Source organism: Enoplosus armatus, chromosome 18, assembly GCF_043641665.1.
Source record: "Enoplosus armatus isolate fEnoArm2 chromosome 18, fEnoArm2.hap1, whole genome shotgun sequence".
Taxonomy (NCBI): Eukaryota; Metazoa; Chordata; class Actinopteri; order Centrarchiformes; family Enoplosidae; genus Enoplosus; species Enoplosus armatus.
In genome coordinates this window covers 20,892,856-20,910,577 of record NC_092197.1, presented here as the reverse complement: position 1 = coordinate 20,910,577, position 17,722 = coordinate 20,892,856, and the positions used below count along the sequence as shown (strand labels likewise).

The window sequence follows — 17,722 nt, the reverse complement described above, 5'->3', positions numbered from 1 at the left end:
TTTCATTTTGTCTATTCGTGGATTGTAATATTTTATTTTATTGCAGTTTTTTGTATTTCACATCGCGTTACTTGATTGTCTCATATTCGGAGTGATTTTGTAATCAATTTTACATTTCACATTGTTGATCATACGCATCATGTAATCATTTTTAAAGTTTTACATATTTCAGTTAGACAGTATTTTTTGCAGCATGTCTCATTTTTTTAATCTACGGTAAATTTGTATATGTATACATATATTTATTATATATGTATTTTATACAGTGAGTGTTTCCAAGTCGGTCTGATTCATATACAGCGTCACACGCATACAATAAATAAGATGTAAAGCTGTATGTATGTAAGATATACGTATCATATAATACATTTTAAAGGTTTACATATTTTAGTTAGACTGTATTTTAAAGCATGTATGTCAATATTTTTTCGGATCTCATTTTGTGTAATTTAAGGTAATTTGTATGTGTGTGTGTGTGTGTGTGTATACTATAAGACTGTATTTTTTTCAGTGAGTGTTTCCATGTCGGTCTGATTCCTATACGGCATCACATGCACACAGTACTTAAGATGTAAAGCTGTATGACCTCAGGATTCAGGAGCAAAAACAAACAAAAAAAGATAATCAGCAGAAACCTGCGCAGCAAACATGGGGAGACAAAAGAAGAAGAAGACGAAGAAGCCGGAGAAATGTCCATGCAGCAGATTTGGCGTGGTTGGTCGCAGAGAAGAGTGAAGAGCGAGGGATCACGGGGATAATCACTGAGCGACGCCGTGACTCTTTTAATGTTTTCACAGGCACGCCGCCGAGGAGAGGAGGCTGCCAGCAAATCCGATGCCACGCGGACGCCGCTCGCATGGCAACGAGGGAGGAGGAACCAGGACGCTCTCTGGCACACACACACACACACACACACACACACACACAGGGGCCTTTCTCAAACCACCCCCCTACACCCGTCCACCACTTTAAGTGCCATCCCAAACCAATTACCGGGGGAGTGGAAGTGGGGTTATAAAACCCTCCGACAGTGAGTCTGCACCAATGTTACTCATGGAAGACGCTGCATACAAACGTAAGTCCTGTGTAAACTGCTCAAACCACGACATTTGATGTTCTACACACACGTTAACAACTTGGCGGTTGCATTGTATTTGTATTTGGTTGTATATTTTACGAAGCAGAAAAAAATGAAATGCCACCAAAGACACCTGGGGGCAAGGTTTATTTGTCCATACAACAGAATAATAGTCATTTATTTATTGATAAAAAGGTGAACTGACTATTTCATGTGTCTCCAAACACTAATTATTGAATAATTCATCTAGTTTACACAGATTCTTTTTGCTTTTCAGGGCCTGGGCTATGTCATGTTATTATTCTGGTATGATCTTGTTGTATTCTTCAGTGTACCTGTGAAAAAGACTGCGTGCTTTACAAATAAAAAGGTAGCTAATCAGACTCTTTTTCAAAAACTTGGAATGTACGTGTTGTCAATATGAATGCCACTGGTGCTTCACTTCTTTCAGCTGCACGGCTGTATTTTATTTTTCTTCTGTATGGAGGAGCGAAATGGAAGGAGCTGCTGGTTCCAGGTGTGTTTTTTTCCCACGTCGCGAATTCGAGAGAGTTTTCTCTCAAGGTTCTACTCGATGCTCCTCAACACAGAAACTACAGTTGCTTTAACTCACGGCCGTGGCCATCAGTTTGAGTATTATATACTTTGTTTCTGAGACGTCGTGCTTTTTCTGTTAGTTCGGCACGCCGGATGGCTCCAAATACCACGATACCCATGAGCCTCAGCTCAGAATGCGACGTCTACCTTAAAACAATACTCACACGTCCGTAAGTACTTTGAAACAGCTTTTGCGCCGTGTTCTCCTTGTTCTTCCATACTGGCTACAAAGAGGTCCCTTTCCCATCTTGATTCCAATGCAACTGATGGACGACAAAATCCACAGTGTTTAAAAAAAAAAAGTATCCCAAAGTTGATCCGAAGTTAGCAGTATCGAGGTGGGTTTCTTCCAAGGTCACCACGTGTTAGTTTGAGATTCTTTAGAGGTGCTGGCTGGCTGTTACCCCCTGATTCTGTGTGTTATGCTAAGCTAAGCACAGACAAGACAAGTGGTCATGTCCACACACCTGTACATTTGGCTTTCAAAGAACCCAGTTGTTCATATTTTGGACTGACGATTCAACCAGTAGAGTTTCTTGTCAACCCCCCTAACAGGCAGAAATGAGCCAATCCCGACAAACCAATCAACACGTGGTTACACCTGCTGTAAAACTACACACAAGTCTCTCCATGCATTAATCTGACTGGCTGCTACTGCTGGAACAGAGCAAGAAAGTAGGACAGAGGACAAAGGTCACACAGACAGCGATGCAGTATCTGGAGATGACACATGGGAATCAGATGGTGCCATCTGATAATCTCTGACCTTTGACCCCTGAGCCCCTCTGGTGGCTCCATCTGATAAAACTTTATAAAGTCAAAGTTAATGAAATCCCAATCATTAGAGCTTAATCCATCCGTTCCATTAAAACTTCATACAGAGAAAAGGGTGGGTGGGTGGGGGGGGGGCTAAAAGAAGAAAGGGATTAAGGCGGAAACCTCGCCATGTGAAACCCTCTTTAACGGCGCCACGTTAACAGCATGAAAGACTTTACAAATCTGATCCCTTTAAACTGGAAACGCAGGAAACTCGGTGGCGACAGATTGCAAGAAATGTCCCCGGAGTCTGGACAGAGATCAGTTTAAGGCCATGCTCTGTTTTGCACGTGTATGTATTCAATTTTATTAGAAAGCAATCATAAAGTCAGTTATTTCGAAACAGAGGAAACGTTTTTTTCAAATTAGTTATATTCCTCCCTTTGGCTTAAAACATCTATCAAATTGTAAACCTTCATGCTATTTACGCACTTTTTTTACATTTATTTATTTGTCTTATGTGTTTGTTTGTTTTTACCGTTTTGGGTTTATTTTTCAAACCTTTTATTTCATTCTTAAATCGAAAAATTCCATTTAATTCGATTCTATTGATTGATTTACACATCATATCAACAATGTCTTTATTATTCACTGTTTTACTGCTATAGGATTACATTTTTTAAACATTTCATTGAGTCTTTATTTTAAATGTACTTAACTTCATGCAGTCATTTGGATATTTTATTGCATGTTGTTTGAATAATTGATTTTAATTAAACTTTTTCAAATGCATTTTACTTGAGGTGAGTTTTGAGGTTCAACGATGACTCTTCCCTCCTAAACCGTGCCTCCAGGACGCCTCTTGGCCAGGCGAGAATGAATTATTATTATGCTCATTTCCATATATTTATTCTGGGAAACCACTTGAGCAGCTTTGCATGATTAAAAATAAAAAAGTCCTTCATCTTATTCTGGCCTTTGATGCTGCCCCTCAGTTCACCCTCTGTCTGAAACAAGCCGTTTGAGCTCCTGTCTCTTTAAGCCCCCCCCCCAAAAAAAGCTCACTTTCTTCTGATTGGCCAGCTCCCTGAAGCCTACGGAGGGGCAGTGAGACGCCTCTGAACAGTGTTTCCCGATGGCTGGATGACAGATAGCTTTATAAGGGAACAGTTAGCCGCCGTTAGCTCAGTTAGCTCGGAGCACCGGGGTAGTGTTGGTGTTTACACCGCCAGCACATGAGCTTTGGACCGCTGGGAGGAGGAGGTTTTCAGTCACATGGTTAGAGTCAGCTAGCGAAGACCATAGATATAGATATATATTCATGGCTAAGAGGGCCGCTAGCTGCACAGCTCACGCTAACTAGCTAGCTGCAGCTACAGTTAGTGGCAGTTAGCAATTACTTTAGCAACACGTAAAGCCATCTGTCCATCAAGAAACTAACCAACTTTCTTTCACAACCGAAAAAGCACTTTCTGCAATGGCCCCCAAATACTTGGAGTAGTCCTGAGCAGAACGGCCAAATAATAACTAAGCATAACTTAGCAGGCTTAACAGAGCGGGTGGAAGAGCACGTCCCTCTATTTGGTGGGTGTGCTGTCACTGCTGTGCCTGGAGCAGATGACCATATAAAAGAAATCCGTAGAAAAAGTAGAAGAAAAAAAATGTTGGAATTGTCGCGCTCAGAGCAGTCTGAAGCCGGAGCTGCGTTTACCCCATCATTTGAAACTTTTGCGACGTTTAATATAAATATCCTACATTGTAACATTTTATATATATATATATATATGACAGAAATATAAGGAAAAGCATAACAACTGCTGACCTGTAGTTTTGAAATGCAAAAGTGCATGTGACTGCGCGGGCTGAAGTCGAGAGTGGTGTTTAACCACGAAGAGTAGTGAGCTAACCTGAGGTGTAGTCTGAGTGAGGAAGTGGACGGTGCATGGACGTGTATAATTGGACGGTGTGGAACATCGGTGGCTGACAAGGCTCCCCGCAGACTGATGAGAGGCTGCTTCCTCTCAGCCCACTGACACGTTATTAAAAGTCACATCTTGCACTCTATAGTCATTACATTGCAATTTCATTTTAAAATGAGACGTCCGGCACTGGGAGGAAATGAGCAAAAAAATGACTACCTCACAAAATGATGATTGCGGGAAAAGCTAGAACTGCTGGTGCAGACTTCACTGTAACAAGACTGGGAATCTAAATCGGTCTGCTTTTGAAGGTTGTTAACACAAATATACACCGATCAGGCATAACATTATGACCACTGACAGGTGAAGTGAATAACACTGATTATCTCTTCATCATGGCACCTGGCATGTATTAGGCAACAAATGAACATTTTGCCCTCAAAGTTGATGTGTTAGAAGCAGGAAAAATAGGCAAGCGTAAGGATTTGAGCGAGTTTGACAAGGGCCAAATTGTGATGGCTAGACGACTGGGTCAGAGCATCTCCAAAACTGCAGCTGCTGCTTGTGCGGTGTTCCCGGTCTGCAGTGGTCAGTATCTATCAAAAGTGGTCCAAGGAAGGAACAGTGGTGAACCGGCGACAGGGTCATGGGCGGCCGAGGCTCATTGATGCACGTGGGGAGTGAAGGCTGGCCCGGGTGGTCCGATCCAACAGACAAGCTACTGTAGCTCAAATTGCCAAAGACGTTAATGCTGGTTCTGATAGAAAGGTGTCAGAATACACAGTACATCGCAGTTTGATGCGTATGGGGCTACATAGCCGCAGACCAGTCAGGGTGCCCATGCTGACCCCTGTCCACCCCCGAAAGCGCCAACAATGGGCACATGAGCATCAGAACTGGACCACGGAGCAATGGAAGAAGGTGGCCTGGTCTGATGAATCACGTTTTCTTTTACATCTGGGTGCGTGTGCGTCGCTTACCTGGGGAACACATGGCACCAGGATGCACTATGGGAAGAAGGCAAGTGGAGGCAGTGTGATGCTTTGGGCAATGTTCTGCTGGGAAACCTTGGGTCCTGCCATCCATGTGGATGTTACTTTGACACGTACCACCTACCTAAGCATAGTTGCAGACCATGTACACCCTTTCATGGAAACGATATTCCCTGATGGCCGTGGCCTCTTTCAGCAGGATGATGTACCCTGCCACAAAGCAAAAATGGTTCAGGAATGGTTTGAGGAGCACAACAACGAGTTTGAGGTGTTGACTTGGCCTCCAAATTCCCCAGATCTCAATCCAATTGAGTATCTGTGGGATGTGCTGGACAAACAAGTCCGATCCATGGAGGCTCCACCTCGCAACTTACCGGACTTAAAGGATCTGCTGCTAACATCTTGGTGCCAGATACCACAGCACACCTTTAGGGGTCTAGTGGAGTCCATGCCTTGACGGGTCAGGGCTGTTTTGGCAATAAAAGAGGGACCAACACAATGGGCAGGTGGTCATAATGTTATGCCTGATCGGTGTATATGTTCAGAGTTATGTGTTATAATATTTCACGCCGGACATTCTAAGTTAGGTTTATCAGAACTCTTTAAGGCAGGTCGACTTATTGATACATTGATTGGAGACATGTGGGACCCAATGGATCAGTAAACCAAGCAGCCATGTATTTGCGGTCCGTCAGTCTCACAACCACCCGTTTACCTGGGAGCACCCGGAGCTCGGCGTCCGTCCCCGTCCTGGTGCTGCCGGGGTTGTCGGCCAGACAGCGGTACGTGGCCGAGTCCGGCGGCTGGACACGGCTGACCTGCAGCGAGCCCGACGGCAGCACCGCCAGACGGGAGTCGAGGTCAAAGGTCAGTGGCAGGTCCTCTCGGTTCTTCTGCCAGCGGATGACGGGCGTCGGGTCCCCCGAGACCTCGCAGCGCAGCAGGGCGGTGTCGCCAAGGTACGAGGAGACGGACTCCGTGGGGACGACCACCTTCAGAGGACCTGGAGGGAGGCAAAAGAGGGAGGGGTTTATGAATAGACACATGGAGTACTGAGTATGGAGTATCCTCTCAGCATGAATGTACATATTTTACTGATCATTTCTTTGACTCTTGCCGAAAGCTTCTTGTTTTACCCCGCACGGAGTCATTATTCATTTTCACTCTGTTGGTTGTAACAGAATCAGAATCAGAAATACTTTATTGATCCCCGGGGGGAAATTGTACTGACATTGTAACATGAAGAAGACTGTGCTAAACTGAACTTACATGAACTTCACAGAACCATATAGAACTGTACTATACGGAACTGTACTAACTTAAATTGTAGGCCCACTGGACTGGACTGTAATGCTGTATACTGCACTGACAGGAAGTGAATAGGTGAACTTCAGAGTGACCTGTGTTTTGTGGAGTGGACCCGTGATCTCTGATAATGATGTTCATTTTCTGTTTGCTGACTTTGCTGTGCTTTACTGTACTGAACTGTACTGTACTGACCTGCACTGTACTGAACTGTACTGACCTGCACTGTACTGTGCTGACTTGCACTGTACTGAACTGTACTGAACTGTACTGACCTGCACTGTACTGAACTGTACTGTACTGAACTGACCTGCACTGTACTGAACTGTACTGTACTGTACTGAACTGCACTGCGCTGACCTGCACTGCACTGTACTGAAGTGTACTGAACTGACCTGCACTGTACTGAACTGTACTGTACTGACCTGCACTGAACTGTACTGACCGGCACTGTACTGAACTGTACTGTACTGACCTGCACTGTACTGAACTGTACTGTACTGACCTGCACTGTACTGAACTGTACTGAAATGTACTGTGTTGAACTGGAATGACTGACCTGCTGTCAGTACTTCTGTTGGTACTGCTGTTTGTAATTCTGTCAGTACTGCTATCGATACGACTGTTAATACTGCTGTTAGTATTTCTGTTGGTACTGCTGTCAGTATTGCTGTCAGTACTGCTGTGTTCTGTTAGTACTGCTGTCAGTACTGCTGTTAGTACTGCTCTTAGTACTGCTATCAGTACTGCTGTTAGTACTCCTGTTAGTGCTGCTACCGATATAGCTGTTGATCCTGCGTCCAAACCACTGTTAGTATTGCTGTCAGTTCTGCTGTAAGTACTGCTGTCAGTATTGCTGTTAGAATTGCTGTCAGTACTGCTGTTAGTACTGCTATCAGTACTGCTATCAGTACTAACAGTTAGTTAGTACTGTTGTCAGTACTTCTGTTGGTACCTCTGTTAGTACTGCTATCGATATAGCTGTTGATACTGCGTCAGTACTACTGTTAGTATTGCTGTCAGTTCTGCTGTCAGTACTGCTGTCAGTATTGTTGTTAGTTTTACTGTTAGTACTGCTATCAGTACTTCTGTTGGTACTTCTGTTAGTACTGCTATCAGCACCTCTGTTGGTACTTCTGTTAGTACTGCTATCGATATAGCTGTTGATACTGCGTCAGTACTACTGTCAGTATTGCTGTCAGTACTAACACTGGCTCTGCGTCAGAAACCAAAGACACAGCAGCAGCAGCAGGGCTGAAGAGAAGACGTGAGCTGACAGTAAAGGCTTTTCAGGTCAACGAGAGGAGGGAAAACAATGAGACAAAAAAGGAACAGGAAGAGAAAGTGAGGCACAGCGGGTGCAGATATGCGAGAAAGAGTCCTCTGAACAGCAGGAGGACGGATGAAAGTCAGACAGGAAGATAGAAGGACAGACAGAGAGAGAGAGAGAGAGAGAGAGAGAGAGAGACGGGGAGAGCGTGGCGTCCAGCCTGCTGTGTTTAGGACACACGTCGTCTCCTGTCTGATCGGATTCACTTCAGCTACAAACAGCCTGTAGCCACATACACACATGACGCTGCCGACTGCCAGGCTCACTCCACTCTCACACACTGGAAAGCCTGGTTATTTTATCGTCTGAAGCTCATGCGCGGTTATATTTTAATTTTTAACACGGCTGCCAGGGCCTCTGGGCAGATTAACTAAAATCTGCAGGAATTCAATAAAAAGAAGTTTACTTTCTTGTCTGTGTTGATGTTGTTCCAAGATTTACAGCTGAGTTGAAACAGGTTTAAATGATTAAATGAGAATATTTTCATGGCAAAATATTTGGAATATTTTTTGCCACCAGCTTTCGATCCCTCTGCTGACAACAAGACTCCGGGAAGTCACTAACTCCTGGCAGGTGGCGAGACATGTTGGAGGGGGTGGGGGTGGGGGGGGACTAGTTTGGTCACCCAGGCACAGTCACAAAATAAAAAAACAAGACTCAAGTCAGACAGGTCTCAGCTGACCACATAGAAGAGACTTACTCCAACAGCAGTGACGCTAACATGTCGCTATAATCCAAGCTGCTACCACTGTGGGTTTCAAGTGGCTCCTTTGCCCCCCTATTCTGGCGTTGCCATGGCATGCGTGAAAAAGGCACGAGAGTCGTCGAAAATCACTAGCGGCGCCTGAAAGGTTATTCCAGCAATTTACTGGGAACTATGTGTGAAAGGGGCTTTGGTGAGCATTCGATGTGTCGGTAGGCACATTTCTTTACTTTGGACGGAGCTTGGCTACCTTTTTATCCTTGCCTCCAGTCTTTATGCTACGCCAGGCTAACTACATCCTGACACCAGCTCCATAGTCCATACACTGACTCTGCCCTTGTTTTTTGGGGGTGTTTTTGTGTAGCAGGAATGAGTCCTAAAACCTGGAAACTAGTTAATCTAGCATTTTTACACTTCCGGTTCCCTCGTCTTGAAGTCAATGTTTTTTTTTTTTTTGAATGGGTTTTTGGTTAGATGCCTGAGATAAAGTCCGTTAACACAAGCTTAAGAGATTTCAACGTTTTGTTCTACAATATGAAATGCGTCAGTAGACAACACTTTTTGTGTCAAAGGCGGTTGCTAACAAGTGGCTAAATGAGACAACTACATTAACGTCTTCATGCCGAACACGGAAGGACATCACTCAAGCCTTTACAGCCTTGTTGTATTTATACTCTATATCTATCTGTCTATATATCTATATCTTTCTATATTCTCTTAAAAGTGAAGCTTAGCGGTGGTGACATTTGAAGTAATGCAACCATGGTGTAGTTCCTTTATAGCCTTAATATTAGCTTTTTTACTTCTGGCGATTCCATTTACGCTTCAAAAATCCTAAAGGTGGCGTTCGTTATTGAAGATTATCTTGCTGATCAAAACGTGTGAGTATCATAAACTTTTTGTTTGCCAGTTTATTTTCCGCAATAATGAAAAATCCCATTGGGTTTTTGTCGAGGGAACCAGGGTGATGCTAACTTCCGGGTTGGCCTCCAAAAATACGTCACCCCTGCAACACGGTGTGGGGCGCAGGAAGGGCCCAATGTTGGAACGTTGCCTTTTTGGTGGCATTTCATGGCTTTATTTGGTAGCACCAGAGAAGCGATGACAGAAAACGAGTAGTTCGAACAGGGGAAAAACCTACAAAAAGTTATTCATTTTCTTTTACGCAGTCATTTAATTTCTTGAATTTCTAGAAAAGGCATGTTTTGTGAGTAAGTTTTACGTCTTCACACATTTAGAATTATATTTTGGAGAAGAAAACTGCTGTTTGATTGGTGTAAAAAGTTGGTCAGACAAGCGATGTTTATTTTGATATTGTTGATCATGTTTTAAAAGTGTAGTTTCGAACAAGTTTCCAACTCCCAAGAGTGTCACATTTCTGTCGACATATGAATCCTCATGAAGACTTTTTCATCTCGGGAAGAGACGGAAAAATAAATGCAGCTCGTGTCTGATTTTCCTTGCAGTTTGTGTTTGTGTTATTTTGTTTTCATGCTGGTTCGAATCAGCTTCTGCTCCCCCTGTTTTAACTCGGAACGCAAACAGCCCGGGAAACTTTAGCTCTGACGCAAACGCTGACTTTCCCTTTCTGTTCCGTGACATTAGAGAAGCTTCGGCTTGACTCTTGAGTCGTAGGATGAGCCGCCGCTGGATGCGGGTTTGTGCATCTTCACGGCGGCGAAGACTTGAGCCGCTGTGACATCACACAGATTGGAGGCGACGGGAACGCTGATGTGAATTTGGATTGTGTGTCTTATATAAGTTCTGCTGCTGTCCGTTCCTATGTGAATCACATTGCTGCCTGCAGTGGCACACACACACACACACACTCTTGTTTTTGTCACTTGTGAGGACACTGTATTAACTTAGATTTCATTTCTGGGGGCTTACCCTAATGCTTCGCTATAACTGCTACATGTGTAATCCATAAATCTTCTAAAACAAATGTTTTAAGCTCAATGTGAACCCTAAAAAAGTCTTAACCCTAACATGGTTCAGCTTGTGTAGACTGTCCCCACAAGAGTGTGAGTCCTTATAATGTTGGTATGTGAACAGGTTTTTGTCCCCCATGGGATTATACATGAAGTTCTTACGCAGTATAGATACATTAAGGAGGATCACTTTGTGCAACAATAACTTGAATGTAACAATTTTCCATGATGCCTTTCAGGAAAAAGCTGTTAAGCTGTTAAGTAATGAAAGATGTGCTTTAAAGTTCAGCTTTGATGTCATATGGACGTTACTATAGTTACCAATTCATGGATTTTAAATACCACAATTAAAATCAGCATCCAAGTGGTAGTTACAACTGTGAATCTTGTATTTTCCAGAAAGGTCAGCTATATCTGACTCGATGCTAAACAGTACAGAAAACAGATGTGTCCGAGAGGCAAATCAACAAGGCAGCCTTGTGTCAGCGTCACATCCGTCAAAGTGACTTAATTAGTTCTGATTTAATGTTGTTTTAGCATCATCACATCATTACTATTTTCATTTCAATCACACAGTTGTAGCATAGCACTATACAAACTGGCCATCCTGTCTGACCTGAAGCATCGTGAGCCCATCTCCGTTGTCACCAAATGGGCACAACAGCAGACCTATTTGAATCTGGCATGCGGGAGAGGTCAGGAAACTAGTCTAGTGAATCCTAACCGTGGGGGCTTTTCCCAGCACCACGTTCCCTCCAACAGAACCAACCTGTGGTATAGCTGAACTGTATCCGGCTCTGTTAAGATGCAGCATTTTTCATGTCTTCAGAGGACTTCCACCTACAACCAAGGTAGCCATGTGACGGTCTAAGCCAACAATGAAGTTTAAAAGAAAAATAAATAAATAGAAATGAAATAGAATATAACAAGTCCTGCAGACATGGCAGCTGAATTATGTGCATGTGTTCTCGCTTGCGCCTGGTCTGACAGTGAATTTGCTACAAAAATTCAAAATATTTGTGGACTGTAATTAGGGGCAAGTTGATTGTCATCAAAAAAGAATTGCATTAAACAGAACAAAGTTAACAAAAAAAAACTATGATAACCTTAAAAGAACCGATATCCTAAAAAAATTGCATTATCTGTTATTATCACAGCAGGTTCATCATTCAATTACAAAAGCTTCACCAAGTCATCTTATCTTCAGTCATCTGCCTTACTCTGTCTACTTTTTGAGATACCCTTTAGATACCCTTCTCGAAATTCCAGGAACAAGCTAAACTGACCTGGGAGCAGGCTGGATTATCTCACCCGACTGGCTGATGTTTTTCTACAATCTGAAGGTCAGACTAAACTACCTAAACCTTTGTTGTTTCTTTGATATTTTATGAATCGGCGGCACCACGTTCATCTCTTTCACTGGAGCTGATCTGACAACACGAATTGCTTTTGATAAAAGGGAGTGAGTGGCACTCGTGGATCCAACGTGCAGGAGCGGGGAGTTTACTGTGCTCCTGATCACACGGAATGAAAAAAAAACAAAACAAAAAGAAAAATCGAAGATGAAGGGGAGTCAAGAGAGGAAGAGAAATGGGTCAAACCGTCAAGAGGGGAGGAAGAGGAGGAGGAGGAGAGGACCGGAGGGATTAGGAAGGACAGGGGTGAGAAGAAGAAACTGCCACCCTGAACTCAACATGCCTTCACTTCAACTTCCTGTCTTAACCACTAACCATCACATGCAACCACCACCCCCCCCCAAAAAAAACCCCCACTATGTCTTCAATTTCAATGGCGACGGTGGCTGTTGTCTCCCCGTCATTAGACAAATGGACCAACATAACTTGGATGGATAATAACATGCAAATCACAGTGAACAGGCAAGGGCAGCAGAGGGATTTGGGGGAGGGGGGGGGCTGCTCTGAATCTTCGCCTTGGGAACGATCATTATCTGCTTGCGTGCGTTCGAACCCCGCTCCTCCTCGCCACCGCTAATTGGGATTTGTCCAATTCCTCAGAGAGGCGACTGCTAATTGGGGACGGCCGGACTGAGCGCGGTTCGGTCTCCACCCGTGAGTTTAATAATGGTAGTTTGTGCTTTGGGGTGGCTGGGAAACAGCACTGAGGTTAAGACACCGTAGCTTGAGATGAGCAGCGGAAGCATTCGATAATATTAATACAGAAATATTCCTTTAGTGAACATCTAGAGAAAGATTCAGCAGCCTACATCAATCCTGCACTTGTTCCCATTGATAGCCTATAAACACCACTGAAAGTAACGTTAAGTAGTAGCGTTTACGTTACATTAGCTTACATTTCTTTAAACGTTTTTAAATTTTAAATTTTCAGTAGGACTGATGAATTCAGACAGATGAATCCCTCCCAGAACCAGTAACGTCGGCTAACATTGCTAGCAGAGGCATAACGTCACTGAAAAATCGGCCTTTTCCACAGCAGATGTTTGGACCTCTATTCTATTCAGGGTGTCAAGAGACAGTTCGACACATTGACCATCACTGTCGCATCAGAGACTTTTAGCTAGCATGGACAGCAAGGACCCTCTGGGCGCTTTCGTACGCCGACCAGACGTCACGGTTTGTCCGGGATTGTCCCGGTTTCAAGCTGGGTGTCCCGAGTTCCGACAAATATCTGTAAAACACTCAAACTTTCCCGGTTCTCACCACAACTAGAATAATAACTATAATATTATACTTGCTTCCAGCACTTACCGCAGACGTTTATCACGTTCTGCCCCACTTGTTAAGTAGAAACAGCAACAACAAAAAAAGGCACCACGCGTCTGAACTCAACACTGATTTGTCTGTGTGTGTGTGTGTGTGTGTGTGTGTGCTATGAGTCAAGCGTCATAGGCCATGACAGAACTGGTCAGTATGCTAACTGTTAGCTGAGCTACCAGGAGGCTTACTCCTTCCTTCGTAAAGTACCCGGTAAAGAAAATGCCGCGCTCACGGCGTCCACGGTGTTGACAGGTGTGCTCGGTAGGTGTGTTTAGCGCTGAAATAATGATCGGTAATGATTTCAGGGTCCCGCTTTGGGGGGTGGGGGGTTGAAAATATGGTCATTCTACACTTTCGCCATTGATGGATCATACAAGGTGGAGGAACTACTTATATACCTAAAAAAAAAAAAGACCAGACCTGCATGATTCAGAAGATGACGGCGGTCCCCGTGCCTTGCCAGGTGGAACCTCTGGCGGAGTCCGCACCTCCATGAACCCAAGGAAATGCTCGTTGTGTGTGTGTGTGTGTGTGTGTGAATGGATGATTGAAAATAAATGAAATGGTTTTTGGTTTTATGGTCAATGAACGTTACAGAAGTGTCGGTGTTGAACTGTAGATAAATAAAAGCATGCTCAATTCAAATCAAATACTCTCCGCCGGTCTCCCTCTCTTCATCCCGCTATGCTCTCTCTTTCTATTTACCTCTTCTTTACTGTCTCAATCGTCGCACTCCTTTGTACTGAGCGTTCAGTCTGTGTTTTCTTTGCTTCACCCCCCCCCCCTCTCTTTCTCTCATCCTTCTGCTGTGGTCTCTCTCTCTCTGTTCCTCTTTATTGTCTCTCGCTTCATTCTTCCTCACTCTCTCTCTCCGAGTGTTCAGTGTTTTCAAATTAATTCCCAGTTTACAGTCATCTCTGAACACACACACACACACACACACACACACACACACACGAGTCAGACTACTAATTGAATTTTTAAGCCTCTGCTGTTAATTAGCATTTTGCCTTGTAATGTAATGTGTTGTGTGTCGCCTGTCTCTGTGTGTGTGTGTTTATGTCTGTGAATGACATGTAGGCAGAACTTCATTCATATTTTGATGTAACACTGGGATCTGGGTGAAATGTTATGTGTTTGTGTACCTCAAAGACAAGCTCCCAAGTTTTTTTTTTTTTTTTTTACTACTGGGTCCGCATCGACCAGTACAAACAGTACTTTTGGACGAACCAACATGTCCGGGCCCTTTTTAGTACTCGGAGAGAGGAGGCCATGTCGAACTTACCTCGCCTCGCCTACCAAATGGACCACAACAATGCCAAAAAAAAAAAAAAAAGGTCCAGCTTTCATTACATATAATCCCCCCTTCGTAAAATACAGTTGGAACGCCAGGAAGAAACTGAGCACCAACGCCTTCTGTCCATTATCTCGTGGTGGTTTTGGGTTTGGTGAGTGTTTTGATTCAGGCTCAGTCCAATCTTTTTGGTTTTCGTTTCTTTGTTTGCATGCTCTAATGTCAGTCAGCCTTCAATTCCCCATGGAGATACAAAAGCCTTTTAATATTACGTAACTGCTCTGCTATTTACAAGTGCGCGTAGTGCTTTCTTTTTCCTATAATGGTCTGGCTTTGCCATGTAACAACCAGTAATTAGTAGTTTTATGCACAAATGTATGGGAATACATATACGTTTGTGCAAGAAAGTTTTGCTTCTCAAATATATGTAATTCTTCTATAATTTTAAACAATGATGCAACATTTAGGCACATTTACATATAAAACTTCTCAACTTGTATTTCTTAAAGGGGACCTATTGTGCTCATTTCCAGCTCTATATTTTCATTTTGTGACTCTACTAGAGTAGCTCGATTCACCATTCAAGAAAGTCCTGATTTATCTTCTACTGGCCCTTCATGCAGCCCCCTCAGTTCACCCTCTGTCTGAAACAAACCATTTGAGCTCCTGTCTCTTTAAGGCCCCCTTCCCCTCCGTAAAAGCCCACTTTCTTCTGATTGGCCGGCCAAGTCCCGGAAGTCTTTGGAAGAATTCCCAAAGGCAAACTGTAAACCTAACGTTACTGAGCAACGTTGACATAAACATAAACATCTGGTCTGGAGCAGAGACACCATATATATATATCGAAGAATATCGAATGGGCGCGCTTTCTTTTGGTCTCGGTCTTCTCAATACTCGCCACGATTCGGACTTGTCTCCGACTCGACTGCCTAGACTACAACCAGGGGTTCAAAGAGTTATGAGATGGTGGAAGTAGTAAACCGCAAAACCACAGACAGGTCTCTCTCACACACACACACACACACACACACATACACACACACATTCTCGCCTCCCTGTGAGCTGCACCTGCCTCTGTAAACGCTCTAACTGAGTGGGAGAACCTGCGAGTCACTCCAGAGACCAAAACACTCCAAACACAAAGAGCTGGGCGAGCTAAAGAGGCGACACACACCAAGAGGAGGCTGGTCCGCAGTGGCAGAGGAGGTTGGCTCCTCCTCTGTTTTTTGGGGAGACGAGACGGAGATCAAAATCTAAATAAAAAAAAAGAGGTATTGTTTGAAACCAAATCTGTGTGTTTAAAAGTAGTTCTCACTTTGCATTAATATAATTTCTCTTCTAACACACTGCTATCTATCGCTCAACCGCCAGCTCGTCACACTGGGTTGGTTCTCCTCCCGTCCAATCTTTTGGAGTCTCCAGCCGCCACTGTGATCCTTGTGTGTGTGTGTTATGCAGAACCTTGTAAACAGAGTCTCTGAAGTGATCAGCACTTTAGTTTAGGCTATAATTTCCCTTCCCATCAGCCAACTGAACAGAAGTCGCTTGAGCGAGTCGGTGGCAAACTCTCTGACCTCACATTTTGGGTTTTTTTAAGTCCGGTCCCGCAGCTTTTCTGTCCGAGCAAAACCTCCGCCAGTCAGGACACATGGATCATAGGCGTTTGACGTTTTAAACACGTGAAATTTGGACCAGTCAGTAATTAAAAAAAAAAAAAAAGCCCAAATACAATCTGACCGATAGGGCAGAAATGATCCCTGAAAATATTTCCAAAACACTTTTCCAGAGCTGTAACTAATACTTAATTAGCCGCTGGGATGATTTTATTTCAGATCAGTCAAATTAAACATTTGGTGTTACCATGGAGACTGCAAACCAGATGCGGGAAAACACAGCAGTGACGGGTTCTCGCGGCAGCACGATTTGGGACCGGAAAGGCTACTCTTTCTTTCTTTTCTTTTTTTAAGTCCAATGACAGATGTGAGGAGCTAAAGAAAATCCCTGAAATGTCAAAGAATAGTAAGGACACCTTCCGGCAGCATTTCAGGCTGCGTTGAGGGGGGGGGGGCACTACTTGGGTCGACTTTTACTTGTGAAAAATGATACATTGTATGTTATTAACCCTTTGAACTCTGCAATAGAAATGGTGCCTATATTGGAATTTTAGCTTATTGTGATTGTCATTTCTTTGGAATATCTTCAAATGCTTCATACCTCTAAGAATCTGTACAGCCTAAGCAAAAAGATCATGCATGCCAATGTACCATAATAATTGATAAAAAGTGTTGAGATTGTGTCATGAATAATGTTTTTCTCATCAAATTCTGTGAAATGAAACACACAAAAACACGTTGATCCAAAAGATTTCTACATGTGGAAACATGAACAAAATATTTAACACTCCATAAGTTATTTGAACTATGTCTTTTTTTTCCAGTTTCTCTCTCTCTCTCTGACTTTCCTATCAACCTGCTAATAATGAATGCTCTAGCTCTAGCTAGATCGATTTAAACACCGTCATGCAAACAGCGGCCCATTTTCAAAGGGTTATAAATGCTGGCGTACGTGCGACAGTTCAACTGTGCTCCGACGACACAGAGTATATGTAGAGCTGAGAGAGACTCTTGATGTTCATGTTGAGCTTGAATGTAACTGCTGAATGAGTGAAAAGGAAAAACTGATGCTGTCACACAGCGCATTGTCTTACAGTGCAGGCGGTGCACACTGTGGGTGACGGTGATGCACTTAAGCCTCTGCGCCACTCTGCCCACTAATGTCTTCCATAAAGCGTATTGATCTGAAGCCACACTCCACTTACTAAATTACATTACAGGTGAACTACTTTGGTTCTATTAAATAAATATGAACAGTAAAATGAACGGAGGAAGCTGAGTAATATTAAGTCTAAAAGTGTGTGTGTGTGTGTGTGTGTGTGTGTGTGTGTGAGAGAGAGAGTTGCCTGTCAAGGACAGGTCAAGGTGTTATGGAAACATTCATCTGAATGAGGGAATCTCCTATATTTCCCTGGAAGCAAACTGTTTAAACCCAGAAAAGAGTAGGTACCTAAAGTCGAGCCCTGTGG

At 43.5% G+C, this 17,722-nt stretch overlaps 1 protein-coding gene across 1 annotated transcript in view; it reads right to left on the bottom strand.

Annotated features, from left to right (window-relative positions):
- The window catches only part of dcc (DCC netrin 1 receptor), a 225,532-nt gene that overhangs the window by 149,470 nt on the left and 58,340 nt on the right, over positions 1-17,722 (bottom strand). Inside the window, exon 3 of the mRNA XM_070924473.1 lies at positions 6,058-6,345. Within this exon, the coding sequence (XP_070780574.1) occupies positions 6,058-6,345 (288 nt within the window). The remainder of the gene's footprint in view (positions 1-6,057; positions 6,346-17,722) is intronic.